Source organism: Oncorhynchus tshawytscha, linkage group LG04 (assembly GCF_018296145.1).
Source record: "Oncorhynchus tshawytscha isolate Ot180627B linkage group LG04, Otsh_v2.0, whole genome shotgun sequence".
NCBI classification, from domain to species: Eukaryota; Metazoa; Chordata; class Actinopteri; order Salmoniformes; family Salmonidae; genus Oncorhynchus; species Oncorhynchus tshawytscha.
In genome coordinates, this window is record NC_056432.1 from 71730439 (window position 1) to 71754091 (window position 23653).

The 23653-nt window shown below is 42.9% G+C and overlaps 1 protein-coding gene across 1 annotated transcript in view; it reads left to right on the plus strand.

Moving 5' to 3' along the window:
• LOC112249323 (carbohydrate sulfotransferase 8-like) overlaps nt 1–23653 on the plus strand; it is a 224704-nt gene that overhangs the window by 46902 nt on the left and 154149 nt on the right. Inside the window, exon 2 of the mRNA XM_024419166.2 lies at nt 2367–2572. Coding sequence (XP_024274934.2) covers nt 2398–2572 — 175 coding nt within the window. The 5' untranslated portion in view covers nt 2367–2397. The remainder of the gene's footprint in view (nt 1–2366; nt 2573–23653) is intronic.

Consider the following 23653-nt stretch of genomic DNA (forward strand, 5'->3'; position numbering starts at 1 on the left):
ATAGTTTTTGTGTGTATGTTTTTCCTGTAATCATACTTTAAAAGATCACAGTGCATACTAAATACTAATAGCTATATCCCATAAATGGGAATTGTGAATATGGTAGAAAAATGAAACATTATTATCAGAATACATTTTACAAACATCCTTGTGTGTTTGCTTAAGGAATTCAGCAGATAGATACATACACTTCCCAGCATTTGATCCAGTTGATCAGAGGGCGTGTTCCCAGCAAAACAATAGATGCATCTCCGCTGCAGATGCATAAGAATGAGATATGTCCCTGGCTGATTGTACTGGCTGATTTATCCATGACTGAAGACTAGCCAAATTGGTTTGATATCTGATTGTACCGGCTGATTTATCCATGACTGAAGGCCAGCCAAAGTGGTTTGATATCTGATTGTACTGGCTGATTTATCCATGACTGAAGGCCAGCCAAAGTGGTTTGATATCTGATTGTACTGGCTGATTTATCCATGACTGAAGGCCAGCCAAAGTGGTTTGATATCTGATTGTACTGGCTGATTTATCCATGACTGAAGGCCAGCCAAAGTGGTTTGATATCTGATTGTACTGGCTGATTTATCCATGACTGAAGGCCAGCCAAAGTGGTTTGATATCTGATTGTACTGGCTGATTTATCCATGACTGAAGGCCAGCCAAAGTGGTTTGATATCTGATTGTACTGGCTGATTTATCCATGACTGAAGGCCAGCCAAAGTGGTTTGATATCTGATTGTACTGGCTGATTTATCCATGACTGAAGGCCAGCCAAAGTGGTTTGATATCTGATTGTGCTGGCTGATTTATCCATGACTGAAGGCCAGTCAAAGTGGTTTGATATCTGATTGACTGCTAATGGTCTCCAAGGTTATGGCATCAATTAACTCATACGGGCTGATTAATTGTTTCTTATTTTCAATTATATGTGTTAATTATTTATATTTTTCTAGTCTCATTCTGTATATTTATAGACGCCGTTGATGACCCCCTATTCACCAGTATCTAGTTACCTGTTACACCTGTTATGCACAGGTGTGTCTTCTGAAGTCAGTGTCTCCACTTCATTTGTTTGCACAGTACTGATGAAGGCATAGCAGCTGAAACGCATGCTCCTTTTTATGTTGAGCACTTTGCACTTTCACCTTTTTGGATTGTTTCGAGCATTGATTACATAAAGTACATTTTTGCATCTCCGTCGCCTTGGTTTTTTCCTTTTTATGGTTTGAGTGTGAGATCCCATTGAAATCTTTAGATGCTTTTTCTCTCGTGCACAGGCCACCATTCATTATAGCCTGAGCACGGACCCTCATACTGGCTCACTGACTCATGAAAAACATGGCTTCTAGATTTCATGTCAAGTTGTCCACAGTTTAACACATTTAGGACATGTGTTGTTTTACAAACGGACTTCAAAGGGCCTATGTTTATCATTAATACTGCACAGTATGTCTTTTAAGTAGTTCCTGCTTATAAAATGTAACATCTCATTAATCTTGTGTGGTAGGCTGTTAGCAGTACAAAGAGAATATGTTTCTATAGTTGTCACTCAGTAAGGTGAACACATTTTGTATTAATCCAATGAGAAGAAAACTGTTTGTTACACGGAGTGGAACAGGGAAACCCAAGAGCAGACTCAGACGAGGACACTGGGATGAAGTAACCAAGGTATTTATTGAAACACAGGGGGAAGATGAAGTGCAGGCCAGGGGAAGCTCGGGCGGGTTGCAGGAAACCAGGTGCGGAGGCTGAAGCGAGAGGGGTTGGGACAGGGTAAGCAGGTCCGGAGGGGAATCCAAGGGAGCAGTAGAGTGGGGAATCCAGGGCAGAGTAGCAGGATGAGGAGATGTGGGACTGGAGACATGGACCAGAGTCAGAGCGGGCAGAACTGTAGCGGAGAGGAAAACCGTGTCAGCCAAGGAAAACAGGCACAACAGGATAACAGGATCGAAATAGTAACAAACGGCTAGAAACGTAGACTGACTGAGCAGAGATTACGATCGGGCAGTGTGGAAGTGGCAGGACTGAATATTTGTATTTGTCTTGATTATGGAACAGGTTGCAGCTGGTGGGGATTGCTCTGACTCCAGCACACCTGTCTCCGCCCACACAACCACACACACACAGAGAGAGGGAGAGAGCACTGGGGGAGTGGCGGCAAGTCAAGGAGACACAGGATCAGCAGTAGAGGGCGTGTCAGGCACAGATGTAACACTGTTGAAGAACCATGATTAGCCTACCTTTATTAATGTAATTATAACCCATTTAACCCTATGTCATGTCATGCTATGTCCTGTATTGTGCTGCTATATCTTATGTCCTGTCTTATCTGGGCTGACTCTGTCCCTGTTCTCTCTCCCCAGGCAGCAGTCTGAGCTGAGGCAGGATAGCAGGATGCTGTGGGTGGAGTGTAGGATAGTGGACGCCCTGCGTGGGAGAAGACGGATGAGGGCCACGGCCGTCAAGCTGCCCTGCTCCTTCTGGTTCCTTCTGTTGTTCGGGGCTGGAGGCCTTGTCCTCTTCATACACCTCCAGGACCTCTCAGAGATGGTCCAGCAACAGGCTCCAGGTCAGTGGGAGAGAGATTCTACCCTATTCTACAGTCAGTTTCTACTGACCTGAAACTGGAATGGGTTGATACTATCATCAGTACTATATGTTGTGAAAGAAGCGTGACACACATACAAATAATCCCATATACATCTGTTCACATGCATGTACACATGTACTATATATACTGTTATTGTCAACCTGCTCCTCTACTGGATTAAAGTTTGATAAGAACCGTACCAAGTTTGCATACTGAAAAGATGAAGTAATTGGTTATGAGTCATCATGAGACAATGCCAGGATGTCAACCGTAAATGATGGTGATATCCTTGGTGGTGCACTGTGAGTGGCGATTGGTGATATCCTGTGAGGGGTGATATCCTTGGTGGTGCACTGTGAGTGGTGATTGGTGATATCCTGTGAGTGGTGATATCCTTAGTGGTGTACTGTGAGGGCACCAGTGGTGAACACCTTCTACAGCACCACAGGACTGAGACACACAGAGATGGAGAGAGAGAGATGGGGAGAGAGAGCTGGGGAGATAGGGCTAGGATCTAGATGGGAGGGAGGGGGAAAGGGAGAGAGACTACACAGAGAGAGATGGAGAGATGGGGGAGGCTCTATGCACGGCTGTATGTGGGTCTATCATGTGTCACCTGTGCTGTGTGTCATCATCAGTATCAGACAGGATGAGTGCTGTGTCAGCCTCTCTATCAATAAGAGGTACTTACGGAGAGTGAGAACTCTCCTGGCTCTAATATTCCACTGATTGTCAGATGCTCGTGCGGGTCATATCACACACACACACACACGCACACGCACACACACACGCACGCACACACACACGCACGCACACACGCACGCACGCACACACGCAAACAAACACACACACACACACTGCCGAGTGATGAGTGTGTCTAACCTAGCAACTACAGTGCTAGTGAGCCACGCACACTGTAGAAATTGCAAGGAGTTTTGGCTTGTCTATTCAGAAGGAGCACCATGCCAAGTTCAATGTCATGGAGACAAGATAGTGGCATGGCCTTTTTTTATTGAGGATTTTATGCCTATGAGGGGTGGTCCTTTGTAGCTCAGTTGGTAGAGCATGGTGCTTGTAACCTAGAGTAGTGGGTTCAAATCCCAGGTCCATACATGTGTAACATTTATGCACGCGTGACTGTAAGTTGCTTTGGATAAAAGTGTCTGCTAAATGGCACATATTATATTATTACGATAAGCACTTAATGAATTTGAAGTATTTAAACTGCTGACATAGTGTACAGTAATGGTACTGTACGAGTATCCATTTTCACAGCAAGAGCAAGCATGCAAGCACTATCCAGGCAATGATTTAGTTAGAAACAAACAATGCTAATTTCACAAATGATGTATGACACATGAAGTGTTACAATGAACATTCAGTGACTTCAGTATAGCTTACACTGCTGGAAAGATAATGCTGAACTGTATCTATGCCTTAAGCTACGATGCCTCACTTCCGCCAGAAGCTCATCTCTAATAGTGTTGGGTTTTAATACATTGGATGTCAGCTTCTATCTATCTTCCTCTCTCCACTGCTCATCCTCTTTGTCTGGCTGTGGAGTGTAGTCACAGTCAGTGGAGTGCTTTGGTCCCCCATAGTTAAGATAACACTCACAATAGCCGAACAGGAACCAGCAGTTTAACAGGCTGGGCAACAGTCTCTCCTGATCTCCACAGTAACTGTTTAAGGGACAATTGAGGGGAAACCCACTAGCTACCAATCTCCTGGGGAAAAGACATGGCTCAAAGTCCTAGGCGCTAGCTGAGATAAATTGCTAACACACATTTTGACCAGTGAGTGTTTTTTCCAACACTTAAGGCCTTGTTGTCACAGTGTGGGCCAACGGCTGAGAGGAAGGTCTAGTTGTATGGTGGTGTTCCAGTAAAGGTATGTGTCTTCACTCAAACACCAATAACACATTATTGCCATCTCATTGGAACAAACCCTATGGCAAAGCAAAGTCTTTCTTCATCGGAAAAAAGGACAAGGGCCCATTGAGTGGACTGGTACAGTATTACACAACTCAACTGAGGGTCGTGACTAGGTCACCCACTATTCTCTTGTTCCAGTTATAGTATAATTACATAGCAGTAATCCATTTCTTATCCCATTTCCCCTCTGATAAGCATTGCATGGAAGAGAGCATGTTAGCTCGACTCGGTTACAGTAGCTAATCTATAGAGATGCTCTGTTTACTGCTGTGCTATGCATTGAATGGCACAAATTGAACAAAGGCACAGTGGTGTGTTTGCCAGTTATTGTCTAATTGCACTCTTACCATGCAAAGAAAATCCTACCCAACGTCCTTGACATCTTTACTGATCCATGGCTTGGCATCCGCAGTGAGGAGTCGTGGTTGAAAAGCCATCTGCTTGGGGTGAAGACGGTAATGTCACTGTCTTTTTATATGCAGCATGTCGCCAGGCAGTCAAAGAACACTTCACACATCACTGATGAGATCACATGGAGAACGAAAAATATGTACTAAGGTACGAGAGCCTGTGTGTGTGTGTGTGCGTGTGTGTGTGTGTGTGTGTGTGTGTGTGTGTGTGTGTGTGTGTGTGTGTGTGTGTGTGTGTGCGTGCGTGTGTGTGTGTGTGTGTGTGTGTGTGTGTGCGCGTGCGTTTTTCCTTAGGTCTCGTTGCTGAAATATAAAACCTTTCTCTATATCAGTGGTATTCAAAGTCAGGGTCGGGGAACGGCAGTGGGGTCTGCCAATTTTTTTTGTTGAAATAAAGATATATATATATATATATATATTAACACAGTATATTTAGTACTTAGTATTTGTTAGGATCCCCAGTTAGCTGCTGCCTAGGCAGGGCTACTCTTCCTGGGGTCCAAACAGGAAACAACATAACAAATCAAATACATAATATACATACATATACACAGCACTACATCTACATTACAATTTAGCCATTCAGCAGAAGCTCCCATCCAGAGCGACGTACAGCTAGTGCATTCATCTTAAGATAGTCAGGTGAGACAACCACATATCACAGTCGTACCCCAACCACGTATCACATACATAATATAATACATAATACATAATAATACAATATGCATAAAAATGTCTGTGTCTCTTCATTGCCGGGCAGTAAGGTGTTCTTTTATCTGGTTTTATTGCTAGTTTGAGTTACCTGGGGTGGCAGAGAGTTCCATGTAGTTATGGCTCTCTTTAATACTGTGTGTTTCCCAGCCTCTGTTCTGGACCAAGGGACTGTGAAGAGACCTCTGCTTGAATGTCTTGTGTGATACCGATGAGTGTCCGAACTGTGTGCCAACTGCTTGAACAGACAGTTCGGTACCTTCAACACATCAAATCCTTGCACAAGCACCAATAGTAATGGAGTCAATCTCTCCTCAACTTTGTGCCAGGAGAGATTGACATGCATGTCATTGACATTCGCACTTAAGTGTTCATCTAAGTGCAATACGTGCTGCTCTGTTTTGGGCCAACTGCAATTTTCTTATGTCGTTCTTTGCCGCACCTGACCATACAACTGGACAGTAATCCAGGTGCGACAAAACTAGGACATGTAGGACCTGTCTGTTTGACTGAGAAATCAAGAAAGTGTCATCTTATCATGGACAGACCTCTTCCCATTTTAGTAACCATTGAGTCTATATGTTTTGACCATATACAGTATATATATATACACACACACACTGAGTGTACAAAACATTAGGAACACCTTTCTAATATTGAGTTGCACCCCCTTTTGCCCCCAGAACAACCTCAATTCATTGGGGCATGGACTCTACAAGGCGTCGAAAGTGTTCCACAGGTATGCTGGCCCATGTTGACTTCAATGCTTCCCACAGTTGTGTCAAGTTGGCTGGATGTCCTTTGGGTGGTGGGCCGTTCTTGATACACAAGGGAAACTGTTGAATGTGAAAAACCCATCAGCATTGCAGTTCTTGACATAAAACGGTGCGCTTGGCACCTACTACCATAACCCTTTCAAAGGCACTTAAATATGTTGTAACGCTGCTGGGTTTTTCACGTTCAACAGTTTCCCGTGTGTATCAAGAACGGCCCACCACCCAAAGGACATCCAGCCAACTTGACACAACTGTGGGAAGCATTGGAGTCAACATGGGCCAGCATCCTTGTGGAACACTTTCGACGCCTTGTAGAGTCAATTTCACCCTCTGAATGGCACACATATACAATCCATGTCTCAATTGTCTCGAGGCTTAAAAATCCTTCTTTAACCAGTGTCCCCTTAATCTATACTGATTGAAGTGGATATAACAAGTGACATCAATAAGGGATTGTAGCTTTCACCTGGATTCACCTGGTCAGTCTATTTCATGGAAAGAACAGGTGTTCTTAATGTTTTGTACACTCAGTCTATATAGATTGTATTTTGGGGGGGAACAAAAAATAAGAGTACAGATGGGACAATATACAAGCGTTTTAAGAACGCCAATTTGAAAATGTATTTATTGTTAACTTTTCATTTTGATAAGAGATGAAAATGTAATGAAATTAAGGTTATTTGTTGATGTAAATCAAAAGTTACAGATTTTAAGGTAGTATCATTAAATTTGCGTTGGTTTGGGGTCGCAAGAAATTCTTGCAACAAAAATGGGGTGCCCAGAAATGATTTTAGAGAAAATGGGGTCCCCTCTGAAAAGGTTTTAATACCACTGCTCTATATGATCTACCTGTGGAATAACTGTGGATGCATGTACAACTACCCTCTCATCTGGTCCACAACAACCTTCCCTCCATCCCCCCATCCATCCCTCCCCCCATCTCTCCATCAATCCCTCTTCACATGGGGACCGCAAGGAACAGTGCATGTTGTTTCAAGCTGGAAGGTGGAATTTGATCTCTCGCCACCAGAGGTCCAGTAATCCTTTAAGCCGTTCTGTTTGCAGAGTCTAATTTAGCCGTCTCTTAATGTAATTAAATTGTGCTGATGACCTGGCGTGGAGGGAGGGGCAGAGCAGCAATATTTCCATGCAAATCCACTCCAATGAATGTTTGTGGAAAGAAAATATATTATATGACCTTATTATTTCCTCTCCATCCTTTGCCTGTCCACTGCACAAAGCTCCCTTTACAAAAACTACTTGTGCAGACCTGGCACCATCCACTCTCACTCCACTCCATCCCACCCAGTTCAGTGCATTTGAAATGAATTATTGGCAAAGCTACATCACACAGTCATTTTACCTTAAGTGCCATGGTACCCTGACCTTTGACATAGTAGAGAAACCCTGTCTCTGGCGATTTGGTGAGAAAACATAACTTCATTGAAACAGTGAAACCATACAGTACAATAAGAGTTTTCTGCTGGCCGGTTTTGTCTCTGGATCACATGACAATCTGGATGGTTATCTGGAGAGTGTCATGGCAAGCAGTAGACGTTACAGATCTCCATTCTCCTCTGTACACCTCAGCCACTAAGGAGGGATAGCCTATTATGGTCTGGCAGAACACACTGAAACCTGAACCATCCAAGTGGCCTTGATAGCTGAAACTCTGAAACCCTGGATACAGTAGCCTACCTTTGCGTAGGTAGGTATTTAGTAGGTAGGTATTCGTCTAGGTACTCAGTAGGTATTGTAGGTATTCATTGTCCAAATTGCCAACTCAGTCTGCTAACCTACTAGGGTATCACAATTTCTCCATGGCAACGCCAAGGTCATGTGGTGTTCTATTAACATCAGTCCCCTGTGGTCATGTTCTGGGCTCTCTAGTCTGGACATAATCTGTTTTCCAAAGCCATCTGATCCCACAACCAATGCTGCCAATATGTTTCCAAATTGATTTTTTTCTCCACTTTCTTCCAGTACAGTGAATGGCTCATGTCCAGAAAAATACAATGTTAACCCTACAGCAATTAATGCTATACTATTACTCTACCAAAAGACTAAAAGCCATTTACTGTACTTTAATATGCAAGAGAGGCATATTATTATTTGGCTTTTGCCAGTTGTGTTTTTACTGCACAGACTTTAGAGAATGCTCTTTGAGTGTTGGAAAATATAGTCAGTGTGAGACACAGCCACAAATCATATTAGTGCAGCACTGAGTCCTGGGCGAGCGATACATCTCCCCTGAACCATTCCTCAGTCCTGGACATAAAACACTTGAAAACAGCTGATCTGGTGCTATCCAGTAAGCCATGAAATACAAAATGCAGCCCAGATCAGAAAGCATCCACATGAGACAGATGAAGCTAAATTTACCAGTGGAGAGGGAAACAAAAAAAGTAGATGCTCTGATCTTTCCCTTTCAACTGTAGTGCAAAGGTCAAGATGCATCTTTTGAGCCTCCCACTAGCACAGACATGGGCAGCTGGCAGCATGCCAGTTTTGAAGGCCCTAAGATCAATAATAAAAAAATATATCATATTTTTGAGAGTAACGCAGTCAGGGTCTCAACTTACGATTGCGAGTTAAAATAGTAGAATACGCAAGGTGCAATTTCAAAATATGGTTGTGCATAAGCAGTTTTTCTCTTGTTATGTCAGTCACTGACAGTCACTTAATTATCCCACGTCAGCAAAAATGTTGTAGATTGTTAGCTGACAGATGAGAGCAGTGATGAGCTGTGCTAGTGGGGGGTGTCCCCCTGGCCTTTCTCCAAGTGCACGCTGAGCTGTGTTCAAAAACTCCAAAAGGATTGAGAACAGGATGTGGGTTGAGCACCAGGTAGATCCAACAGAGAAGTGGCTTTTTGAAAAGTCTTTGAAGGCTATTGGAGCCTGTGCCGCTCAACATAACCAATCTGCCACATGCTGTTTCACTCTAACCCCACAGCCAAGGGTGGGCCGTACTGTACACTGTCCTGCTGCAGCACAGAGAGAACTCCTTCAGTGACCAAAGCCTCAAACATACAGATTTGAAATCTCACGGAAGCAATTGTTCGAGAACTTTTTTCAGAGCATCCTGGTGCATTTACTGTTTACAAACTTAGCATTGCAGTTGTGGAGGCCTTGGACAGAAGTTAATACCATATAACTCAGAGTTTGTACTCGATTAAAATACAGTCACTCACAATTGATCTACCTTCACCCACTGCAGTGCAAATTCAATGCAGAGCTTTTTGGGAGGGAGAAAAGGAGATATTTGGCGTTTCCACTGCAGCACAAACATAATTATGAGATCATGTTTTTTGGGTAATTAGAATTAACAGGTGAGCTGGCTGAGCCACAGACGACAGACCGACAGACAGACATACAGAGTCTAGCCCCGGCATTCGCTGATTAAAGACAGCACTCTGCCACTCAAAATGACAAGGCCCTGGCCATCAGTGTCCCTAGTCATTCCCTTATCTGTCTGACAGTAATCCTCCGTTTCCTCTCCTCTGCTCTCCGTCCCGAGAAAGAGACAGTCTCTCTCCTCTCGTCATGGAAGCACCAAATAATCAGGATGGGAATGGTTATCAAAGGCCTGGTAATGAGTAGCAACATGAATATACATGTCTAAAATTGGAGCCAAACCAGCCATCCATTCCCAGCACTCCCTCTCCCTAACCAACTGAAGAACATCCCTTTTTCTCCACCACCGAACCAACAGCAGAATAAAAGAACGATTTCAAAAAGAATACTTGTTTTTTTCAGTACACTTTCCCTTATGTTTTGTGTTTTTTTTGCATGAGAGTTTGATTAAAAAGTAATCAAAGGTAGAACAGCAGGTAAAGTAGGACTGGGAAGCAGTAGGTAGGTATAGGTTCTGACAGTCACAAGGAAGGCACCACACAGAGCAGACTTAATAAGTACTGGAAGGGAGTGCCTGAGTTGCGTAACAACCATGATTTTTCCTCAGACGGGACTGTCTTCTTCTTATGAGGTTGTTGTTCTCCTCAAAGTTTAATTGCTGTCAGAAAGCTTGTCCTCAGGAGGCTCACCGCGAGAACACTTGTCTTTACCACTGCAAAGTCTTCATAGTTTCTCGTAGTCAGCCAGCATCTCCCAGCAGGCTGGAGACAGGCTGTGAAAACCAGTCACAGACACAGAGACAGGTAAGAAGGGCATTCATGCCATCAAAAGGAACATAAAATTCGAGATACCAATTAGGATCTGGCTAAAAATACTTGAATCCGTTATAGAACCCATTGCCCTTTATGGTTGTGAGGTCTGGGGTCCGCTCACCAACCAAGATTTCACAAAATGGGCCAAATACCAAATTGAGACTCTGCATGCAGAATTCTGCACAAATATCCTCTGTGTACAACGTAGAACACCAAATAATGCATATAGAGCAGAATTAGGCCGATACCCGCTAATTATCAAAATCCAGAAAAGAGACGTTAAATTCTACAACCACCTAAAAAGGAAGCGATTACCAAACCTTCCATAACAAAGCCATCACCTACAGAGAGATGAACCTGGAAAAGAGTCCCCTAAGCAAGCTGGTCCTGGGGCTCTGTTCACAAACACAAACATACCCCACAGAACCCCAGGACAGAAACACAATTAGACCCAACCAAATCATGAGAAAACAAAAAGACAATTACTTAACACATTGGAAAGAATAAACAAAAAACAGAGCAACCTAGAATGCTATTTGGCCCTAAACACCTGACCACTGTGACTGACCCAAACTTAAAGAAAGCTTTGACTATGTACAGACTCAGTGATCATAGCCTTGCTATTGAGAAAGGCCACCGTACGCAGACCTGTCTCTCAAGAGAAGACAGGCTATGTGCACACTGCCCACAAAATGAGGTGGAAACTGAGCTGCACTTCCTAACCTCTTGCCCAATGTATGACCATGTTAGAGACACATATTTCCCTCAGATTCCACAACAAAACAACTACGATTTTGATCAACTCCCATATCTACTGGGTGAAATACCACAGTGTGCCATCACAGCAGCAAGATTTGGGACCTGTTGCCACAAGAAAAGGTCAACCAGTGAAGAACAAACACCATTGTAAATACAACCCATATTTATGCTTATTTATTTTCCCTTGTACTTTAACCATTTGTACATTGTTACAACACTGTATATATACTGTACATAATATGACATTTGTAATATCTTTATTCTTTTGGAACTTCTGTGAGTGTAATGTTTACTGTTCATTTTTTATTGTTTATTTCACTTTTGTATATTATCTACTTCACTTGCTTTGGCAATGTTAACATGTGTTTCCCATGCCAATAAATCCCCTTGAATTGAATTGACAGGCACGAGGAGGGAGGGAGGGAAGAGGAGAGGAGAGGAGAGGAGAGGAGAGGAGAGGAGAGGAGAGGAGAGGAGAGGAGAGGAGAGGAGAGGAGAGGAGAGGAGAGGGAGGGAGAGGAGAGGAGAGGAGAGGAGAGGAGAGGAGGAGAGAGGAGAGGAGAGGAGAAATAGAGAAATAGAGAAATAGAGAAATAGAGAAATAGAGAAATAGAGAAATAGAGAAATAGAGAAATAGAGAAATAGAGAAATAGAGAAATACACCTTATAATAGCCACTGCTCTCACCAAGAACACATCCTGGGTAAGCAAAGTCGAGCTGTATATGGAAAACATTAATAATGCCAGTGTTCAAGGTCTCTACACCATTGCCTAGAATATCATATTTTCTCTGCTAAACAGGGGAAATCATTAACTAAATAACATGTTGTTAGTGAGGATCATGAAAAAGTATCTACTAAATGTGACCCATACTGTATATTGCACTTTGCAAATAAAAACTTTTGTTGTGTAAATGTTTCCACACTGATACTAACCTACTGTTTTTAAAATGAGGAAGATCTTGTTAGATATTATCAAAACCTGCATGAGGAGCATTAAAATGACCTTGAAGCCTAGTTTCCATATAAATAACTATAGAATAGAATACATTTTAGAAAAATAGTGAAGACATCATAACTATGAAATAACACATATGGTATTTTATATTATGGATTCTTCATAGTAGCCACCCTTTGCCTTGATGAGAGCTTTGCACGCTCTTGGCATTCTCTCAACCAGCTTCACCTGGAATGCTTTTCCAACAGTCTTGAAGGAGTTCCCAGATATGCTGAACAGTTGTTTGCTGCTTTTCCTTCACTCTGCGGTCCAACTCATCCCAAACCATCTCAATTGGGATGAGATCGGGTGATTGTGGAGGCCAGGTCATCTGATGCAGCACTCCATCACTCTCCTTCTTGGTAAAATAGCCCTTACACAAACTGGAGGTGTGTTGGGTCATTGTCCTGTTGAAAAACAATTTATAGTCCCACCAAGCGCAAACCATATGGGATGGCGTATCGCTGCAGAATACTGGTTAAGTGTGCCTTGAATTCTAAATAAATCACTGACAGTGTCACCGGCAAAGCACCCCCACACAATCACTCCTCCTCCGCCATGCTTCACGGTGGGAACCACACATGCAAAGATAATCCGTTCACCTACTCTGCGTCTCACAAAGACCCGGCAGTTGAAACCAAAAATGTCAAATTTGGACTCATCAGACCAGATTTCCACCGGTCTAATGTCCATTGCTCGTGTTTCTTGGCCCAAGCAAGTCTCTTCTTCTTATTGATGTTTTCTTAGTAGTGGTTTCTTTGCAGAAATTCAACCACGAAGGCCTGATTCACGCAGTCTCCTCTGAACAGTTGATGTTGAGATGTGTCTGTTACTTGAACTCTGTGAAGCATTTATTTGGGCTGCAATCTGAGGCTGGTAACTCTAACATGCAGACCACACACCTCGCGTGCGCGAGTGTTGCAAATGAAATTTAAACATACATGTTATTCAAATATTGCAAGGACATTGCTCTCGCGTGCCAACGAGCGTTTGTGTTGCCAAGCGCTAAAATCGAAGGCAGTACTTCAATGCTAAACACGGTGCAAGTCCTGCCTCTCCCGTTCTCCTCATTGGTTTATAGAAGCAGATACCCACGTGCCATCTCCTCATTGGTTATACCCACGTAGGTGATTGAAAGATGAACTGAGTTCGGTTGGTCATCATGATAACTATGAAAGTTAGATGTCAATCGCCATATAAAGTCCAAAGAATAAAAAACCTGGAGAGATGACCAGAAATTATTTGGTTGACCGTTTCATGTGTGGATTAAATGTCGGAGTAGAGGACCTTGTGCATTTCAACAAAAATAACAAGTCAGCGTTTATATCCCAGGACAAATTAGCTAGCAACTGCAAGTGGTAGCTAAATTGCCAGAAATGTTTAATGCTTTTCGACCTGTCCCCAAAATAATATAATTGGTTCAGAGATTGTTTTGATATTTCAACCTGCGTGTCGTGATCGCTTTTGGTGTGGTGGCACAAAATCAATTTGCGCACGATGGTGCATGATGGCGCACGCGCGCGGCCAGTTTGGGTATGGTGTAATGAATGTATCCTCTGCAGCAGAGGTAACTCTAGATCTTCCTTTCCTGTGGCGGTTCTCATGAGAGCCAGTTTTATCATAGCGCTTTATGGTTTTTGCGACTGCACTTGAAGAAACTTTCAAAGTTCTTGAAATTTTAAGTATTGACTGAACTTCATGTCTTAAAGTAAGGATGGACTGTCGTTTCTCTTTGCTTATTTGAGCTGTTCTTGCCATAATATGAACTTGGTCTTATACCAAATAGGGCTATCTTCTGTATACCACCCCTACCTTGTCACAACACAACTGATTTGCTAGAATGCATTAAGAAGGAAATCAATTCCACAAATTAACTTTTAACAAGGCACACCTGTTATTGAAATGCATTCCAGGTGACTACCTCATGAAGCTGGTTGAGAGAATGCCAAGAGTGTGCAAAGCTGTCATCAAGTCAAAGGGTGGCTACTTTGAAGAAACTCAAATATAAAATATAGTTTGATTTGTTTCACACTTTTTTGGTTACCACATGATTCCATATGTGTTATTTCATAGTTTTGATGTCTTTACTATTATTCTACAATGTAGAAAATATTAAAAATAAAGTAAAACCCTGGAATGAGTAGGTTTGTCCAAACTTCATTTGAGTCAATTTGAAGTGTACCTGTGGATGTATTTCAAGACCTACCTTCAAACTCAGTGCCTCTTTGCTTGACATCATGGGGAAATCAAAAGGAATCAGACAACATTGTAGACCTCCACAAGTCTGGTTCATCCTTGGGAGAAATTTCCAAATGCCTGAAGGTACCACGTTCATCTGTACAAGCAATAGTACGCAAGTATAAACACCATGGGACCACGCAGCTGTCATACCGCTCAGGAAGGAGATGTGTTCTGTCTCCTAGAGATGAACGGACTTTGGTGCTAAAAGAGCAAATCAATCCCAGAACAACAGCAAAGGACTGTGTAAAGATGCTGGAGGAAACAGGTACAAAGTATCTATATCCACAGTAAAACAAGTCCTATATCAACATAACCTGAAAGGCCGCTCAGCAAGGAAGACGCCACTGCTCCAAAACCTCCATAAAAAAGCCAGACTACGGTTTGCAACTGCACATGGGGAAAAAGATCGTACTTTTTGGAGAAATATTCTCTGGTCTGATGAAACAAAAATATAACTGTTTGGCCATAATGACCATCGTTATGTTTGGAGGAAAAAGGGGGAGGCTTGCAAGCCGAAGAACACCATCCTAACCATGAAGCACGGGGGTGGCAGCATCATGTTGTGGGGGTGCTTTGCTGCAGGAGGAACTGGTGCACTTCATAAAATAGATGGCTTCATGAGGGAGGAAAATTATGTGGATATTTTGAGGCAACATCTCAAGACATCAGTTAAAGCTTGGTCTCAAATGGGTCTTCCAAATGGACAATGGCCCCAAGCATACTTCCAAAGTTGTGGCAAAATGGCTTAAGGACAACAAAGTCAAGGTATTGGAGTTGCCATCACAAAGCCCTGACCTCGTCCTATAGACAATTTGTGGGCAGAACTGAAAAAGCATGTGCGAGCAAAGAGGCCTACAAACTTGACTCAGTTACACTAGCTCTGTCAGGAGGAATGGGCCAAAATTCACCCAACTTGTTGTGGGAAGCTTGTGGAAGGCTACCCAAAATGTTTAACAATTTAAAGGCAATGCTACCAAATACTAATTGGGTGTATGTAAACTTCTGACTCACTACACTTCCGGCGCCGACAGAGATGGCCACCTCGCTTCGCGTTCCTAGGAAACTATGTTGTTTTTGTTTTGTTATGTATGTGTTATTTCTTACATTAGTACCCCAGGTCATCTTAGGTTTCATTACATACAGTCGAGAAGAACTACTGAATATAAGAGCACCGTCAACTCACCATCAGTACGACCAAGAATATGACTTTCGCGAAGCGAATCCTGTGTTCTGCCTTTCACCCAGGACAACGGAATGGATCCCAGCCGGCGACCCAAAAAAACGACTTCGTAAAAGAGGGAAACGTAGCGGTCTTCTGGTCAGACTCCGGAGACGGGCACATCATGCACCACTCCCCAGTATACTTCTCGCCAATGTCCAGTCTCTTGACAACAAGGTTGATGAAATCCGAGCAAGGGTAGCATTCCAGAGGGACATCAGAGACTGTAACGTTCTTTGCTTCACAGAAACATGGCTCACTGGAGAGACGCTATCGGAGTCGGTGCAGCCAGCTGGTTTCTCCACGCATCGCGCCGACAGAAACAAACATCTTTCTGGTAAGAAGAGGGGCGGGGGCGTATGCCTTATGGCTAACGAGACGTGGTGTGGTCACAAAAGCATACAGGAACTCAAGTCCTTCTGTTCACCTGATTTAGAAATCCTCAAAATCAAATGTCAACCGCATTATCTACCAAGGGAATTCTCTTCGATTATAATCACAGCTGTATATATTCCCCCCCAAGCAGACACATCGATGGCTTTGAACAAACTTTATTTGACTCTTTGCAAACTGGAATCCATACATCCTGAGGCTGCATTCATTGTAGCTGGGGATTTTAACAAGGCTAATCTGAAAACAAGACTCCCTAAATTGTATCAGCATATCGATTGCGCAACCAGGGCTGGCAAAACCTTGGATCACTGCTATTCTAACTTCCGCGACGCATATAAGGCCCTGCCCCGCCCTCCATTCAGAAAAGCTGACCACGACTCCATTTTGTTGATCCCTGCCTACAGACAGAAACTAAAACAAGAAGCTCCCACGCTGAGGTCTGTTCAACGCTGGTCCGACCAATCTGATTCCACACTTCCATCACGTGGACTGGGATATTATTATTATTATTTTTTTTTTACCTTTATTTTACTAGGCAAGTCAGTTAAGAACAAATTCTTATTTTCAATGACGGCCTAGGAACAGTGGGTTAACTGCCTGTTCAAGGGCAGAACGACAGATTTTGTACCTTGTCAGCTTGGGGATTTGAACTTGCAACCTTTGTCAACCTTTCGGTTACTAGTCCAATGCTCTAACCACTAGGCTACACTGCCGCCTCGTATTGCGTCAGACAACAACATTGATGAATACGCTGATTCGGTGTGCGAGTTCATTAGAATGTGCGTTGAAGATGTCGTTCCCATAGCAACGATTAAAACATTCCCAAACCAGAAACCGTGGATTGATGGCAGCATTCGCGTGAAACTGAAAGCGCGAACCACTGCTTTTAATCAGGGCAAGGTGACCGGAAACATGACCGAATACAAACAGTGTAGCTATTCCCTCCGCAAGGCAATCAAACAAGCTAAGCGTCAGTATAGAGACAAAGTAGAATCTCAATTCAAAGGCTCAGACACAAGAGGTATGTGGCAGGGTCTACAGTCAATCACGGATTACAAAAAGAAAACCATGCCCGTCACGGACCAGGATGTCTTGCTCCCAGGCAGACTAAATAACTTTTTTGCCCGCTTTGAGGACAATACAGTGCCACTGACACGGCCTGCAACCAAAACATGCGGCCTCTCCTTCACTGCAGCCGAGGTGAGTAAAACATTTAAACGTGTTAACCCTCGCAAGGCTGCAGGCCCAGACGGCATCCCCAGCCGCGCCCTCAGAGCATGCGCAGACCAGCTGGCTGGTGTGTTTATGGACATATTCAATCAATCCCTATCCCAGTCTGCTGTTCCCACATGCTTCAAGAGGGCCACCATTGTTCCCATTCCCAAGAAAGCTAAGGTAACTGAGCTAAACGACTACCGCCCCGTAGCACTCACTTCGGTCATCATGAAGTGCTTTGAGAGACTAGTCAAGGACCATATCACCTCCACCCTACCTGACACCCTAGACCCACTCCAATTTGCTTACCGCCCAAATAGGTCCACAGACGATGCAATCTCAACCACACTGCACACTGCCCTAACCCATCTGGACAAGAGGAATACCTATGTGAGAATGCTGTTCATCGACTACAGCTCGGCATTTAACACCATAGTACCCTCCAAGCTCGTCATCAAGCTCGAGACCCTGGGTCTCGACCCTGCCCTGTGCAACTAGGTACTGGATTTCCTGACGGGCCACCCCCAGGTGGTGAGGGTAGGCAACAACATCTCCACCCCGCTGATTCTCAACACTGGGGCCCCACAAGGGTGCGTTCTGAGCCCTCTCCTGTACTCCCTGTTCACCCACGACTGCGTGGCCACGCACGCCTCCAACTCAATCATCAAGTTTGCTGACGACACAACAGTGGTAGGCTTGATTACCAACAACGACGAGACGGCCTACAGGGAGGAGGTGAGGGCCCTCGGAGTGTGGTGTCAGGAAAATAACCTCACACTCAACGTCAACAAAACTAAGGAGATGATCGTGGACTTCAGGAAACAGCAGAGGGAACACCCCACTATCCACATCGATGGAACAGTAGTGGAGAGGGTAGAAAGTTTTAAGTTCCTCGGCATACAAATCACAGACAAACTGAATTGGTCCACCCACACAGACAGCATCGTGAAGAAGGCGCAGCAGCGCCTCTTCAACCTCAGGAGGCTGAGGAAATTCGGCTTGTCACCAAAAGCACTCACAAACTTCTACAGATGCACGATCGAGAGCATCCTGGCGGGCTGTATCACCGCCTGGTACGGCAACTGCTCCGCCCACAACTGTAAGGCTCTCCAGAGGGTAGTGAGGTCTGCACAACGCATCACCGGGGGCAAACTACCTGCCCTCCAGGACACCTACACCACCCGATGTTACAGGAAGGCCATAAAGATCATCAAGGACAACAACCACCCGAGCCACTGCCTGTTCAGCCCGCTATCATCCAGAAGGCGAGGTCAGTACAGGTGCATCAAAGCTGGGACCAAGAGACTGAAAAACAGCTTCTATCTCAAGGCCATCAGACTGTTAAACAGCCACCACTAACATTGAGTGGCTGCTGCCAACACACTGACTCAACTCCAGCCACTTTAATAATGGGAATTGATGGGAAATGATGTAAAATATATCACTAGCCACTTTAAACAATGCTACCTAATATAATGTTTACATACCCTACATTATTCATCTCATATGTATACGTATATACTGTACTCTTTATCATCTACTGCATCTTTATGTAATACATGTATCACTAGCCACTTTAACTATGCCACTTTTTTTACATACTCATCTCATTTGTATATACTGTACTCGATACCATCTACTGTATCTTGCCTATGCCGCTCTGTACCATCACTCATTCATATATCTTTATGTACATATTCTTTATCCCCTTACACTTGTGTGTATAAGACAGTAGTTTTGGAATTGTTAGTTAGATTACTTGTTGGTTATTACTGCATTGTCGGAACTAGAAGCACAAGCATTTCGCTACACTCGCATTAACATCTGCTAACCATGTGTATGTGACAAATACATTTTGATTTGATTTGATTTGATGTGATGAAAGAAATTAAAGCTGAAATAAATCATTCTCTCGACTATTATTCTGACATTTCACATTCTTAAAATACAGTGGTGATCCTAATTTACCTAAGACAGGGAATTTTTACTAGGATTAAATGTCAGGAATTGTGAAAAACTGAGTTGAAATGTATTTGGCTAAGGTGTATGTAAACTTCAGACTTCAACTGTATGTAAAAACTGTAACTCGGTTACTCAGGAACATTCACTGTCTTCTTGGTAAGCAACTACAGTGTAGATTTGGCCTTGTGTTTTAGGTTATTGCCCTGCTGAAAGGTGAATTCATCTCCCAGTGTCTGTTGGAAAGCAAACTGATCCAGATTTTGCCTGTGCTTAGCTCCATTCCATACATATTTAATCTGGAAAAACTCCCCAGTCGTTAACGATTACAAGCATACCTATTACAAGATGCAGCCACCACTATATTTGAAAATATGGAGAGTGTTACTCAGTAATGTGTTGTATTGGATTTGCCCCAAACATAACAATTTATAGTCAGGGCAAAAATTTGAATTGCTTTGCCACATTTTTTGTTGTATTACTTTAGTGTCTTGTTGCAAACAGGATGCGTGTTTTGGAATATTTTTATTCTGCACAGGGTTCCTTTTTTCACGCTGCCAAATAAGTTAGTATTGTGGATTAACTACAATGTTGTTGATCCATCCTCAGTTTTCTCCTATCACAGCCATTAAACTCTAACTGTTTTAAATTCACCGTTGGTCTCATGGTGAAATCCCTGAGTGGTTTCCTTCCTCTCTGGCAACTGAGACGACTATATCTTTGTAGTGACTGGGTGTATTGATACACCATCCAAAGTGTATTTAATAACTTCACCATCCTCAAAGGGATATTCAATGTCTGCTTTTTTACCCATCTACCAATAGGTGCCATTCTTTGCGAAGCATTGGAACATCTCCCTGGTGTTTGTGGTTGAATCTGTGTTTGAAATTCACTGCTCGACTGAGGGACCTTTCAGATAATTGTATGTGTGGGGTACAGAGACGAGATAGTCATTAAAAAACATGGTAAACACTATTGCACACAAGTGAGTCCATGCAACTTATTATGTGATTTGTTAAGCACATTTTTATTCCAGAACTTATTTATGCTGTAAACATTTCTAAAATCATAATTCCACTTTGACATTATGGGGTATTATGTGTAGGCCCCTGACAACAAATCTAAATCGCATCAATTGTATATTCATGTGGAAAAAGTCAACGGGTGTGAATCCTTTCTGAAGGCACTGTACAGTATGTCCTCCTCGGTGATCACCCAAAAAATGTTGGGCTGGGAGGCGGGCGGACATGCAGAACATCGATATCACTGTACACCACTGAGGCTTCCATCAATGTAATCCCTCCACAAAGACCTTGGCTCTCTTAAAGTATGAGGAAGTTGAAGTCTGGCTGTGGGAAAGGCACCTGTGGGAAAGGTATTTACCATCTGTCTGTCTGTCAAATCAAATTGTATTTGTCACATGCGCCCAATACAACAGGTGTATACTTTACCGTGAAATGCTTACTTACAACCCCTTCCCAATGTTGCAGACTTAAAAATAAGATAAAGAATAACACAAGAGGTATAAAATGCACAATAATGAAGTTATATACAGGAAGTACCAGTACCAAATAACATACTAGCCTAAACAAAATAATACTGACAAATGCACATATCACAGCATACTACAGGTCGTGGTGGGACCTATCATTTTGGGGGAGAGAATGACTGTGAGAAGGTCAGGTCTGGTGGCTTTTTAAAAGGACATTATACTTCAAAATGAATTAAAATAAAATGATGCTGACATCTAAAATATAATTTCCCACTCCAAAAACAAGCCCAATAACATATTGGTCCATATTATCAGGCAGGTGTGCTATTTTAGCAATAATGTATTTTTTAGCAATAAGCATTGTTACCTGATGTTGTCCCACGTGATGCAGCATAGTGGCTATAAATAAATAGGCTGAGGGTTGCTCATCTGCATTTACCCCATTTGGCTAATCATTAGCTAGATCACAAACTCTAAAGTCTAAACATTAGGCTATCGTGTTGGTAGTTAGCAACATATTGATGATTTGGATGTCCCAGAAAAATATTCCACTGGCACTCAGCCAACCAAGGATCATGTACTTGGAATATAATGTAGGCATATCTGTCAAACCTGACCCATGATACTCACATCAGCCACTGAAAGCAAGATCACACAGTTTTGTAACAGCAGGGGTTCTCATGCATGACTCAGTGTTGTTTTTCTCGAAGAGAGCATAAAAGGCCGTTTTGAGTCACTGGGATGCTCACGGCCGGATTCCCTTTGTAATCCATTATCGTCTACAAGCCCTGCCACATCCCACGATTCCATCTTACTCCTATATTGTCATTATTCATGTTCGTTGTGGAAATTCTTGTATGCGTCCATGTCTGTGTCCTGTTCCTTGTTTTTACATTTTTTTTCTCACCTTTATTTAACCAGGTAGGCCAGTTGAGAACAAGTTCTCATTTTCAACTGCGACCTGGCCAAGATAAAGCAAAGCAGTGCGACAAAAACAACAACACAGAGTTACACATGGGATAAACAAACGTACAGTCAATAACACAATAGAAAAATCTGTCTACAGAGTGTGCAAATGAAGTAAGGAGGTAAAGGCAATAAATAGGCCATAGTGGCGAAGTAACTACAATTTAGCAATTAACACTAGAGTGATAGATGTGCAGATGCGGATGTGTAAGTAAAAACACTTGTGTACAAAAGAGCAGAAAAACAAAAACAAATATGGGATGAGGTAGGTAGTTGGTTGGATTGGCTATTTACAGATGGGCTGTGTATAGCTGCAGCAATCGGTAAGCTGCTCTGATAGCTGATGCTTAAAGTTAGTGAGGGAGATATAAGTCTCCAACTTCAGTGATTTTTGCAATTCGTTCCAGTCATTGGCAGCAGAGAACTGGAAGGAAAGGCGGCCAAAGGAGGTGTTGGCTTTGGGGTTGACCAGTGAAATATACCTGCTGGAGCAGGTGCTACGGATGGGTGTTGCTATGGTGACCAGTGAGCTGAGATAAGGCGGGGCTTTACCTAGCAAAGACTTATAGATGATCTGGAGCCAGTGGGTTTGGCAACGAATCTGTAGCGAGGACCAGCCAACGAGAGCATACAGGTCGCAGTGGGGGTTAGTATATGGGGCTTTGGTGACAAAATGGATGGCACTGTGATAGACTGCATCCAATTTGCTGAGTAGAGTGTTGGAGGCTATTTTGTAAATTACATCACCGAAGTCAAGTATCGGTAGGATAATCAGTTTTACGAGGGTATGTTTGGTAGCATGAGTGAAGGAGGCTTTGTCGCGAAATAGGAAGCCGATTCTAGATTTAATTTTGGATTGGGGATGCTTAGTATGAGTCTGGAAGGAGAGTTCACAGTCTAGCCAGACACCTAGTTATTTATAGTTGTCCACATATTCTAAGTTAGAACGGTCCATAGTAGTGATGCTATTCGGGCGGGAGGGTGCAGGCAGCGATCGGTTGAAGAGCATGCATTTCATTTTACTAGCATTTAAGAGCAGTTGGTGGCCACGGAAGGATGTTGTAGGCCATTGAAGCTTATTTGGAGGTTTGTTATCAGTGTCCAAAGAAGAGCCAGATGTATACAGAATGGTGTCATCTGCGTAGAGCAAGAGCAACATCTTTGATATATACAGAGAAGAGAGTCTGCCCGGGAATTGTATTTATTTATTTATTTCACCTTTATTTAACCAGGTATGTTAGGTAATTGAGAACAAGTTCTAATTTAAAATTGTGACCTGGCCAAGATAAAGCAAAGCAGTTTGACACATACAACAACACATGGAGTAAAACAAACATAAAGTCAATAATACAGTAGAAAAATAAGTCTATATACAATGTGAGCAAGTGAGGTGATATAAGGGAGGTAAAGGCAAAAAAAGGCCATGGTGTGGAAGTAAATACAATATAGCAAGTAAAACACTGGAATGGTTGATTTGCAGTGGAAGAATGTGCAAAGGAGAGATATAAATAATGGGGTGCAAAGGAGCAAAATAAATAAATAAATACAGTAGGGAAAGAGGTAGTTGTTTGGGCTAAATTATAGATGGGCTATGTACAGGTGCAGTAATCTGTGAGCTGCTCTGACAGCTGTTGCTTAAAGCTAGTGAGGGAGATAAGTGTTTCCAGTTTCAGAGATTTTTGTAGTTCGTTCCAGCCATTCCAAACGGATGGCACTGTGATAGACTGCATCCAATTTATTGAGTAGGGTATTGGAGGCTATTTTGTAAATGACATCGCCGAAGTCGAGGATTGGTAGGATGTGCAGTTTTACAAGGGTATGT